The 12,562-nt window shown below is 33.4% G+C and overlaps 1 protein-coding gene and 1 pseudogene across 1 annotated transcript; both read left to right on the forward strand.

Moving 5' to 3' along the window:
• The first annotated feature begins 3,450 nt into the window (after positions 1-3,450).
• On the forward strand, positions 3,451-5,800 carry LOC143626080 (TMV resistance protein N pseudogene; annotated as a pseudogene).
• A 4,255-nt stretch (positions 5,801-10,055) lies between these two features.
• LOC143626117 (disease resistance protein Roq1-like) lies at positions 10,056-12,359 on the forward strand. The gene is made up of 2 exons (XM_077096281.1): positions 10,056-10,589; positions 12,050-12,359. The coding sequence occupies exons 1-2, from the start codon at positions 10,087-10,089 to the stop codon at positions 12,357-12,359; spliced, it is 813 nt and encodes a 270-aa protein (XP_076952396.1). The 5' UTR covers positions 10,056-10,086.
• Positions 12,360-12,562: the final 203 nt, after the last annotated feature.

Consider the following 12,562-nt stretch of genomic DNA (forward strand, 5'->3'; position numbering starts at 1 on the left):
ACCTTATCCAAAATCCGATCCGAATTGTATTTGAATAGATTCGGATGGGATTCGAATAATCCGTTTAACAAACATACAAACAAAGTCTAATTAAATAAAACATACAAACTGAAAAATCACAAACGAACAATGGTCTAATTGATTCCATCACAAATAATCAGGTTCCTATTTTAACAAAAAAAAGAAAAAGCTCATATATTGAAATCAGTCAAATAATCGTACGGAGAGGAAAAACATATGTATCTTATTCAAATTATGAAACCAACAAACTCCTATTTTGATTATAATAAATTAGTAAATAAGTCAATAAAACAGTATGAAACACAAAAAGATATCGAGTATGACGGTGCTCTATTGCGTATGAGCGAGAGTATGGCCGCAGTGTATTAGGTCATTTTTGATATGAAATGAATAGAGAAGTCAGGGTTATTGTAAATGTTAAGGGGTTATTGTTGGGCTATATAAAACTATTAAAAACATATGATTTATTTGGATTAAACAGTTATTCGAGTAATCTGAACTATCCGATTTTTTTTGAAATCCATATCCGATCCAAATCCGAATTAGTTTTTCGGATTGATCCGATCCGAATAGCCTAATAACTAATTCGGATCGGTTTATTCGGGTTTCGGTTTTGGTTCGAATTTCGGATTTTTTTGGATTTCGGTTTTTCTGAACACCCCTACAATAGTAATTAGTAAAGTAACATTTTGAAGTAAAGATTTAAGTTATGACATTCATCCCATTTAATTTTATCATATTTAAGCTTTGAAAGGTTATTATTTTGACTTATAAAACCTAAACCTACACGATTCTAGATGAATTAGTCAACAGCTTGTTATCTGGTCTATAGACATATGAGTGATGATTGAGGCTTAAGATCTCTATGGTTTTAGGTTCAAAACTGGCTAAAGGGGGTTTTCTTATAGGGTGGGTTTCCTTCTTGATTGTGTTATTGGATGAATCAAGTCTGGAGTGTCAAAATAAGTATGGACGCTTAACATCATGTGTTAGAAAAAATCACTCGGGTATTGAGGTAGTTTCTGACATTGTTAAAAAAAGATGAAAACTCATTTTGGGATTCCAATTTTGTATAGTTTTTGTATATATGTTTTAGCGAAAATGGAACGGCTACGGGATGTTTTTTATCTTTGTCTTTTGTAAGTTTGGTATAGCGGTTGGGTTGGGTCAGGTCATGTTAAAAGTTAAAAACTGGATTCGTGTTGAGTTCAGACAATTGAAAGTATCAATTTAGTTCGGGTCAAACGAGGTATGATTAAAATGTACCCCTGAATCACCATAAATTTGATAAAATCCAAACCCTTAATGAAAATGAGTGGAGGCAGAAGTAATAGTTATGAGGTTTCTGCTAGGTGATGGGATGGTGGAGAAGGCGGCGGTGACGTTAACCCTGATATCAGCAGGCACACTAACCTATTAACTAACTCAATCAAGCTGTTAGAGATTAACCAATTCCCGAAACCCACACATTGGAACACTCCATCACAACCACGAAAGACATTACAATGACAATGATAGATCAAGAGCTGGATAAGGCGATCAATGATTATGAGAGAAGATCTCTCCGATTAGATTCAGATAAATAAAATAGAGCAATCCAATATAATTAGTCATTTACTTGTTAAACTCTGGCTTGATTTGCATAAGATTCTAGATTAGGACAATTATTAATATAATGACCATCTTTGCCCCAAAGCGGACAATGTGGGGATGATGACCACGAGTACCACTCGAATTACCATAAGAGGTACGCATTAGAGTGACCACAACCTCAGTTGTTTAGGGAAACCATGGCTAATGTGCGATGGATGCAGCAGGAGGTGTAGTCGATACACGTAGAGACCGAACAAACAATTTGTGGCTCTCGGCTTGGGTAAGTCACCCAAAACTGGACCAGGTTTGGCAGCCATTTTCACAGTAGAGAAGGTTTCAAACGAAGCTCCAAGACCATACAAAAAACCAATGTATCATGTCCATCTCATCAACATGTTGCTCAATAACCGAAAAATGGTCACAAATGCTTCTAAATTTGCGTTAATATTCTGAAACATATATAGCATCTTTAGTGGTATGACATATTTGATCACATTCAACATTATAATGGCTGTTTCCAAGGCCTCCCAGGTTTGACGAGCCGTTGATAAACCAAGAACGTCAGCAACGTCTTTGGTTAGAGGCGAATGAAGACGAATAATTACACATTGGTCGACATCCTACCAGACAGATCGAGTAAGATGGGTTGGCGACCTCCTTGCCGTAAGGTGATCATATGAGGAGGCGGCATGGATGAACCATCAACATGACCGTGAAGTTTCCAATAAGAGAGTTGCAATACCATTTAATTCTTCCACAAAAAGTATTTTGGGGATGAAAGCCTAATAATTGTCGTATGGAGAATTGTGGCCATGGGAGAGTCCCATCTGATGAAGGAGACTAGGAGAGGAAGTTGTCACTAATCAGGTTTTGGAAGGAGGAAGTTTCGTCGGTCGAAAAAAGGAGGCATGCCTATGGGTTTGGTCGCGAGTAGAAGAAAGGTTTAGGGTATGTTTGGCAAAACTAGCTGGTAGCTGGTGACTGGTGGCTGAAAGCTGGCAGAGTAGCTGGAGCTTTTAATAAAATTTATAAAATGACCAAAATGGGCATAACTAAAAAACAATAATATTAAATGTACTTATTTTGGAAAGTTATTTAAGTAATTAAAATACTAAAAGCTTGTAGCTCTTTCTAAACGCTACTAGTTGGAGCTTTAAGCTTTAAGCTTTTTCTCATGACCTAAAAGCTTCAAGCTCCTTCAACCAAACAAGTCTTTTAATTGAGTATGAGTTTTTTCTTAAAAGCTTGAAGCTTGAAGCCCTTAAAAACTCCTTGCCAAACATACCCTTAAGCTTTATACCATGTGAAGTTTTGGAAATCTCAATACCAAAATTGGTGGTCTTTTAATATAAACATACCAAGCCAATACTACAGGAATAACAAGAGTTACAAATTACACAATTTATACGTATAAACAATACGGAACGTAGAACAAAACTATATAGATGGTCGTATGCGGAAGAAATGGCCTACTCGCTTGTCCTCTCGACCTGGTTGACAAAAAAAAAAAAAAAAACCAAATCAACACATTTATAATCAAGTGGGTAAAAATTCCACCAAACCCACACATTTCATTTCTAAGTTTATTTCCAACCTTCTAGATAACTTACTAGTCACACAATTTTCTCTTGATAGTCGGTAAGAAAATACAAATAGATAAGGGATCCAATGTGAAATGTTGAAATCTTATGTTACCCACATATATTTCTATAGTAGTAGGTGAGTTATACATGTGGTTGAGATGTCAGTATCGGTAAATATGATATAGGCAACTAAATTTATTGATCACCTATTCAAAACCACATATATCTTTCTGGATCTGATTTCAACTCCTTTTGTACTAATTTCAATCAAACTAAACAGATCGATGCCATCTTCATCGTCCTCTTCTCACTTGATTCCCACATCTTTTTCAAAATCGTGGAAATATGATGTTTTTATGAGTTTTAGAGGAGAAGATACTCGCAAAACCTTTGTGGACCATCTATACTCGGCTCTTGAACAACAAGGAATTTACACATACAAGGATGACGAAACGCTGTCTCGGGGCATGCCAATCGGTCGATCACTCTTGAACGCTATCCAAGAATCACGGATTATTGTTATTGTTTTCTCTAAAAACTATGCAGACTCATCTTGGTGCTTGGATGCGTTAGAGTGTATTATCGAATGCATGGACAAGAGAGGACAAATCGTTATGCCCGTATTTTATGACGTAGATCCCTCGGATGTCAGAAAACAAAATGGGAAATTTGAAGAAGCATTTGCCAAACATGAGTCTGAGTATAAACACAAAGTTGAATCGTGGAGAAGAGCTCTTGTAAAAGCAGGCAATCTTTCTGGATGGGTCCCCAAGGACTTTGCAAATGGGTAACTTTCTCTACCTTTTAGATGAACTTTTTTCCCCCTTGAGATGCTTGCGTTCTATAAACGCAATTTTAATTAAAAATTTAAATAAAAAACGTCTAAAGGATTGAGAGTTGGGGGGAGGGGGGGGTGAGCTTTTAAAACTTGCTTATTTGTTTTTTAAAATGCAAAAGCAATTTTGAAAAGCTTCAATCTGAAACTTTTGGAGGAGTTTTGTCAAATATCTTTTGCTTTTCAAAATACAAATAAGCAAATAAGTAAGTTTTAAAAGCTCACTCAAACTACCCTTAATCTGATTTACCAAAAAAGTTTGTTTGACAAGTATGGAAACTACTCCTAGTATTTTACAAATTTAATTACACATTTAAATTGTGGATATTAAAACATTTCTTCAATTGTTTTTATACCCGGTATTTTGGTTTCGAGTCTATTTCTTTTTGTTTTTCATTCTTTATTTTGCTTGAAATCAAATAAATCTCATACTTCAGGTTTAGGAGTAATAATCCAATACAGTTGCGAGAAATGGTGGTTTTACATTTGACTGGGAGTTGTTTCATATAACTTATGTTTCAAGAGAAAGTATTGTATCATCTATCTACTATACTAATAAAAGAATACCCATTTTTGTCACTTGTCACTCTCTTAGCCTTTCTACCTTTTTTTACCTATTTTCAATATATAGTTTGTTTATGGATTTCTTGAATACCCCCATGGGTTACTAACTTATTACCCGGCCCAATAGGCCATATTTCTTTCAATTTAGAGCACCCCCATCCCAAACACCGCTGCATCCTCGCCGCTACCTATTTAGATCCGACTCCCAAATGTTTTGTCTTTTAGTTGATATTAAATTAAATTTCTTATCTAATACATTAAACTAATATATATAACCTCATTGCATCTTTCTTTTGGTATCAACTGGTATCCCGAACTCAGAGTAATCAATATTTTCCGAACAATGACAAACATGTTAGTATGTGTAGAAATATGTTTTCATAATTGCATTCCTCATTTACCTTAACTTTGTAGTAGATTAAGTCAATTACTTTTTCACACATAGATAAGTCGGTGACAGCAAACTTATCATGCTCAATCAACTTTGAAATATTTGTGTAATGTTTGTTTTGTAATTCATGTAATTGTAATGTAGATTGTTTTGTATTAACAATATATGATAATTGTGTTGTTGATTGGATTTTGCTTAATATTTAAAGTTTTAAATTTTCATCAATTCCCGTGTAATACACGGGGCCCAAACTAGTTAAATTATAGATTACTACAAGCAGTTTCTAAATTAGTAACAACCTTTTTTCTTGAAAATATATGAATATTAAGTGAATAGTTGTTACTACAAGTACTTTCTGAATTATAGACAGTTTTTCTCTCTCTCATTGACCCTCACCTCGTTTAGCAAGTATGAGTGTGAGCATGTTTTAACTGTTCTAATGTACTCAATGTGTAGGCATGAAGCAAAATGCATAAAAGACATAGTCGGTAAAATATCCAGTAGGCTGCTAAAAAGTGTTAATAAAGATTTGATTGGAATAGAGACTCGTTTGCAAGATTTGAAATCAAAGATGGAAATTGGATCCGGTGGTGTGCGCATGGTTGGAATATGGGGGGTTGGAGGTGGGGGTAAGACTACTCTCGCATCTGTTGCTTATACGGAAATCTCTCACCAATTTGAAGCTCATTGTATTCTTGAAAATATTCGTGATGAATCAAGAAAGCTCATTGTTTCTCTCGACATGCATCGGTGTTTCAAACTAAAAAGCATAGCTTGCAACTTCAATTTCTTAAAACGTTTGGAAGATCTTAATTTCTTTGGCTGTAGTAAAGTTGCGAGCCAAGATCCAACATCCCTTAAAAAGCTCACGAATCACATTGGATTACAATTTTTTCATCAAGACAGCTCGGTGAACCTGAAATTTGCTAAATTTCCACAGTTCTTAAGGAGGTTAAGTCTTAGTTACTGCAACTTAGGGGACGCAGATATACCATCTGATATATGTGACTTAGTAAACCTACAAATACTAGACCTAAGTGGCAACCACTTTTCACAATTACATTCCAGTCTCTCGCGGATCCCTTGTCTCAAGTTCCTCAATTTGTCACAATGCACAAGCCTTGTAAAATTGTTTGGTCTCCCATCTAGCATAGCTATTCTGGCAGCATTTAAGTGTGACTCACTTGAAAGCATTGGAGAGTTATCAGCTTATAAATGGTTGTGGAAAGTCTCACTTTGGAATAGTAATAAGTTGACTGGAGGTGGGAGGGTGCTACATTCCATGCTTCAGGTTTAACTCTATCCTATTCTTGAATTTCAATCTTTGTATGGATTATCAAATATAATATTAATTATAAGAAGAATAATAACTATAATTAAGAGTTAATTACTCAGATAATGGTCCATGTGGTATGTCCGTATTAAAAGTTTGGTACCAATGTTTTATAAATACATGCGTGGTCCCCACGTACTATTCCTCCACCTAAACATTTAGAATGGAAGAAGGATAGGAGAGATTTGACCAAACTGATTTTTTTTTCTTTCTTCAGTTTTCAAGTTTCCCTCATCTAAGTTATAAGGGATACTTGTAAAGGGTATAGTTGTGAAATCGATATTTTATCAAATACCACAAATGTAATTTTTCAAATTTGAGGACCAGACTTGCAACATGAGCAACACAAAGGGACCATTTGAGTAATCAACTAACAACAAAAACAACAACAACAACAATAATAGTTGTGTTCCGCATAATTTGAATGAGCCCATCGCAGAGAAGCACAATTGAAGATCGCTTTATGAGCGTCACACTTCCAAGTAGACGAGATAATATAGTTTTTCATCAAACGAAATGCATCACACTGCAACTTTCACACAATTGGCATAGTGAATTTACGGGATTTTTAGTAACTGATAATAATTATCAATGGCAAGACGAATGCATAATAGTTATTAAGCTGGAGATGTTCATGGACTCCAAACCAGATCGTTATCAATGGGAGAAGTTTGATAAATATCCAGAATCCTTTGAACATGCACATGTGTGTTATGTACCCTTTGGTTCATTGAGGCACACCCAATGGTGGAACTCTACGTACACTAATATTACATTTGAGATAGAAGGGACGGGTAATTATAAAGTAGGACTTGCTCCTAAAAAAAGTGATTCAGGTGATTCAAGAGAAAGACCAAAAGCTACACGGGGGTGTTGGGAAGGAGAAGACACATTTACAAAGACATTTGAGATCATAGATGACTCAAAGTCGTCTATTCGGATTAGATGGTGTCTTTGATAGAAGCGATTACAAAAGTTACATCTGGTAAAAAAAATCGACCCCCTTGAAAGAAAACGCACGACCATTGAGCCAATCACAAGTGTTGTTCGCTTCACAAAGTTATCACGACTGGTCTTCTAATGCGTGACTATAGGTAGATGATCTGGAGGTTGAAAATCAATTGCCCAGAGCTTCGGCAGTGCATATAGGTCTTTAATTTGTTTCACGTGTTGTATGTTTATTCACAAGTTAAAGAATTCAAGTAATACAATAGTTTCATACTTTTGGCTTCATCCGTATGTGGCCCGTCTGTTTTCTGTTACAGATAGTCACTAAAGTTCAGAATTGTGTTTTGTTATATCAGTTGGGTCAAAAGCTTAAATGTTGGGAATGGGGTAATTTACTATAGATGAAAAAATAATTTTTTTTTCCAGTTTTTTTATTGTTTATTGGATTTTAATATAATCCATATTGAATGATATTGGCCGATAATAATTAATATTCATTTTATCGCCATTGGCAGTCCCAAATTTAAAAAAAATTGGCCTCCAGTGGTCTCCCGTTAAAAATGACTTAATGACGTATACTTTTCTGAATTTCAAACTAATAGTTTCTGATCTGAATGAGGATACGAGTCGATTGATATAAAACTTAGCTCGAAACGGTAATCCAAACGGCTTGATTTTTGTTAATTGAAAGTTCAACATTCGAATTCAAGCATTGTTTCGTGGTTTTGGAGCACCATTTCGAACTAAGTTTTACATCAGTCGACACGCATTCTTCTTCCAATCAAAAACCCTAAAATATTATTCTGAAATTTGGAAAAAAGTATAACACCGTTAAGTCCTTTTTAACGGTAGACTATTGGAGGCTAACTTACCAATCACACAATTTTCTCTTGATAGTCGGTAAGAAAATACAAATAGATAAGGATCCAATGTGAAATGCTGAAATCTTATGTTACCCGCATATATATCTACACATTCTAATAAAGTAAAATAATTGTGAACACTTATCATCTTTTGGCTAATTCTCACAATTATTTTCCCTCCAAAACTAATATCTTAATTACCCTAATATATATGTAATAGATCAGCAATTATACATTCCTTTTATACTCTATTTATATTATATCTATACATTTTTATAAAAATAAACATTAACATATTATTTAACTATGTATTCTAAAATACTTGATGAAATCCAAAAATCAACAACAAACCATGTTTGTCAAATATTGAAAAGACTATAATTTCAAATGTTGTCATTAACATATTGTACTATGTATATTGTAGAAGATTGTAAAGAAAAACAAACTCGAATATGCTTTCATTTTCCAAAGTAATTATTTAATCATTAAATTATAAGCATATGCTTAAAACTCGATCCATTTTTCTAAAATCAATCAATTTATATATTATTATTATTATTATTGTAAATTCATATAAATTTATAAATTATAAATCTATGCTTTAAATCTATCAATTTACTTTTTGGTTAATTTAGTAAACTAAATATATGTTTAAATGTAAGGTTGGTATATACCAATCACTTTCAGACGTAACAAAGTTTATCATATTTAGTTTCTTAGTTTTTTTTATCAATGATTGTTTCATGTTTTTTGTGGAACTTAAATTTGATTTTTTATGGGTCAAAAGTTGATAAATAGATTATTTGGTACAAGTTAACTATATTTAGATAAAAATTTGTTACATGTCAAAAATGGGAAATCTGAGTATTTTTAAAAGTTTGAGAATGCAAATAGATTTATCATCAAATTTGTTACGGGTTCAAAGTGTTAACTTGAAAATGTCAACGGATGAAAGTTAGAATTTTAGACATGATTCGGGTTTCAAAATTATTTTCAAGGGCATTTTTTGAAATAATCAAAAGGTTCGGGATTTAACAAATTGACTATTTTTCCCTCGACTATTAAAATTTAAGAAAAGATTGCGAACACTTTTAACATGCCATCCTCAGAACTATCAATGCTTCTAACGTTTATCAAATTAGAAGTATTTGTGTAAGCCTAAACTTTTCCTTCAATGGTGATCAGAACGTTGTATGGGAAGCATGTCATGCAAAACTATGCTCAAATGAACCAATATTCACAAAATAGAATGATTTAACATGTTATTTTAAATGTTGTCATTATGAAAAAAGCCGAGAAGCTCACTGAAACTTATTAAAATCTTTTTCATGGCGTAGCTCAGAAAAATATAGTTTTTGAAAAATATCTTCATTATAATTTAATGTTCTCCTTTCCTTCGATGGGTGGTAAATTGATAAATGTATCAATAAAGCTAACACCTATTCTGTATTTAAGCTAAGTGGTTATAAGTACTATTGTATGAGAAGTCTTATTCCCGAAATTGGTTAACCAAAATTCTTTCAATTATACATATATGACGCTGAGAATGAAATTTCAAATAAAAAGAGCGTTATCGGGTACGTTTTTGCATGTGCAATTTTTTTATTAATTTCATTTAAAAAAAATCATTGTGTGATATATATAAAATTAATTTATGTACACATAGTATAAATTAGATGCAAGCATAGATGCAATACATTTTTTCATATGCATTATGTAATTATTTGTTTTACTTGTAATTTTATAATTTAAATCATCCCGTGTGTGACACGGGCTTTAAAACTAGTTTATATGATAGAGTAGTAGGTGGGGCTATACATGTGGTTGAGATGTCAGTATCGGTAAATATGATATAGGCAACTAAATTTATTGATCACCTATTCAAAACCACATATATCTTTCTGGATCTGATTTCAACTCCTTTTGTACTAATTTCAATCAAACTAAACAGATCGATGCCATCTTCATCGTCCTCTTCTCACTTGATTCCCACATCTTTTTCAAAATCGTGGAAATATGATGTTTTTATGAGTTTTAGAGGAGAAGATACTCGCAAAACCTTTGTGGACCATCTATACTCGGCTCTTGAACAACAAGGAATTTACACATACAAGGATGACGAAACGCTGTCTCGGGGCATGCCAATCGGTCGATCACTCTTGAACGCTATCCAAGAATCACGGATTATTGTTATTGTTTTCTCTAAAAACTATGCAGACTCATCTTGGTGCTTGGATGCGTTAGAGTGTATTATCGAATGCATGGACAAGAGAGGACAAATCGTTATGCCCGTATTTTATGACGTAGATCCCTCGGATGTCAGAAAACAAAATGGGAAATTTGAAGAAGCATTTGCCAAACATGAGTCTGAGTATAAACACAAAGTTGAATCGTGGAGAAGAGCTCTTGTAAAAGCAGGCAATCTTTCTGGATGGGTCCCCAAGGACTTTGCAAATGGGTAACTTTCTCTACCTTTTAGATGAACTTTTTTCCCCCTTGAGATGCTTGCGTTCTATAAACGCAATTTTAATTAAAAATTTAAATAAAAAACGTCTAAAGGATTGAGAGTTGGGGGGAGGGGGGGGGTGAGCTTTTAAAACTTGCTTATTTGTTTTTTAAAATGCAAAAGCAATTTTGAAAAGCTTCAATCTGAAACTTTTGGAGGAGTTTTGTCAAATATCTTTTGCTTTTCAAAATACAAATAAGCAAATAAGTAAGTTTTAAAAGCTCACTCAAACTACCCTTAATCTGATTTACCAAAAAAGTTTGTTTGACAAGTATGGAAACTACTCCTAGTATTTTACAAATTTAATTACACATTTAAATTGTGGATATTAAAACATTTCTTCAATTGTTTTTATACCCGGTATTTTGGTTTCGAGTCTATTTCTTTTTGTTTTTCATTCTTTATTTTGCTTGAAATCAAATAAATCTCATACTTCAGGTTTAGGAGTAATAATCCAATACAGTTGCGAGAAATGGTGGTTTTACATTTGACTGGGAGTTGTTTCATATAACTTATGTTTCAAGAGAAAGTATTGTATCATCTATCTACTATACTAATAAAAGAATACCCATTTTTGTCACTTGTCACTCTCTTAGCCTTTCTACCTTTTTTTACCTATTTTCAATATATAGTTTGTTTATGGATTTCTTGAATACCCCCATGGGTTACTAACTTATTACCCGGCCCAATAGGCCATATTTCTTTCAATTTAGAGCACCCCCATCCCAAACACCGCTGCATCCTCGCCGCTACCTATTTAGATCCGACTCCCAAATGTTTTGTCTTTTAGTTGATATTAAATTAAATTTCTTATCTAATACATTAAACTAATATATATAACCTCATTGCATCTTTCTTTTGGTATCAACTGGTATCCCGAACTCAGAGTAATCAATATTTTCCGAACAATGACAAACATGTTAGTATGTGTAGAAATATGTTTTCATAATTGCATTCCTCATTTACCTTAACTTTGTAGTAGATTAAGTCAATTACTTTTTCACACATAGATAAGTCGGTGACAGCAAACTTATCATGCTCAATCAACTTTGAAATATTTGTGTAATGTTTGTTTTGTAATTCATGTAATTGTAATGTAGATTGTTTTGTATTAACAATATATGATAATTGTGTTGTTGATTGGATTTTGCTTAATATTTAAAGTTTTAAATTTTCATCAATTCCCGTGTAATACACGGGGCCCAAACTAGTTAAATTATAGATTACTACAAGCAGTTTCTAAATTAGTAACAACCTTTTTTCTTGAAAATATATGAATATTAAGTGAATAGTTGTTACTACAAGTACTTTCTGAATTATAGACAGTTTTTCTCTCTCTCATTGACCCTCACCTCGTTTAGCAAGTATGAGTGTGAGCATGTTTTAACTGTTCTAATGTACTCAATGTGTAGGCATGAAGCAAAATGCATAAAAGACATAGTCGGTAAAATATCCAGTAGGCTGCTAAAAAGTGTTAATAAAGATTTGATTGGAATAGAGACTCGTTTGCAAGATTTGAAATCAAAGATGGAAATTGGATCCGGTGGTGTGCGCATGGTTGGAATATGGGGGGTTGGAGGTGGGGGTAAGACTACTCTCGCATCTGTTGCTTATACGGAAATCTCTCACCAATTTGAAGCTCATTGTATTCTTGAAAATATTCGTGATGAATCAAGAAAGCATGGTTTGAAAAAAGTCGAGAAGCTCACTGAAACTTATTAAAATCTTTTTCATGGCGTAGCTCAGAAAAATATAGTTTTTGAAAAATATCTTCATTATAATTTAATGTTCTCCTTTCCTTCGATGGGTGGTAAATTGATAAATGTATCAATAAAGCTAACACATATTCTGTATTTAAGCTAAGTGGTTATAAGTACTATTGTATGAGAAGTCTTATTCCCGAAATTGGTTAACCAAAATTCTTT

This window comes from Bidens hawaiensis, unplaced genomic scaffold, assembly GCF_021521415.1.
Source record: "Bidens hawaiensis isolate Kalapana, Puna unplaced genomic scaffold, B.hawaiensis_p1.1 tig00004282_1, whole genome shotgun sequence".
Taxonomy (NCBI): Eukaryota; Viridiplantae; Streptophyta; class Magnoliopsida; order Asterales; family Asteraceae; genus Bidens; species Bidens hawaiensis.

Excerpts from the sequence above, each read along its gene's own strand:
- LOC143626117 (XM_077096281.1), top strand. The coding sequence starts at position 10,087 with ATGCCATCTTCATCGTCCTCTTCTCACTTGATTCCCACATCTTTTTCA. Across the intron at positions 10,590-12,049 it reads CCCAAGGACTTTGCAAATGG|GCATGAAGCAAAATGCATAA; the intron begins GTAACTTTCTCT and ends CTCAATGTGTAG.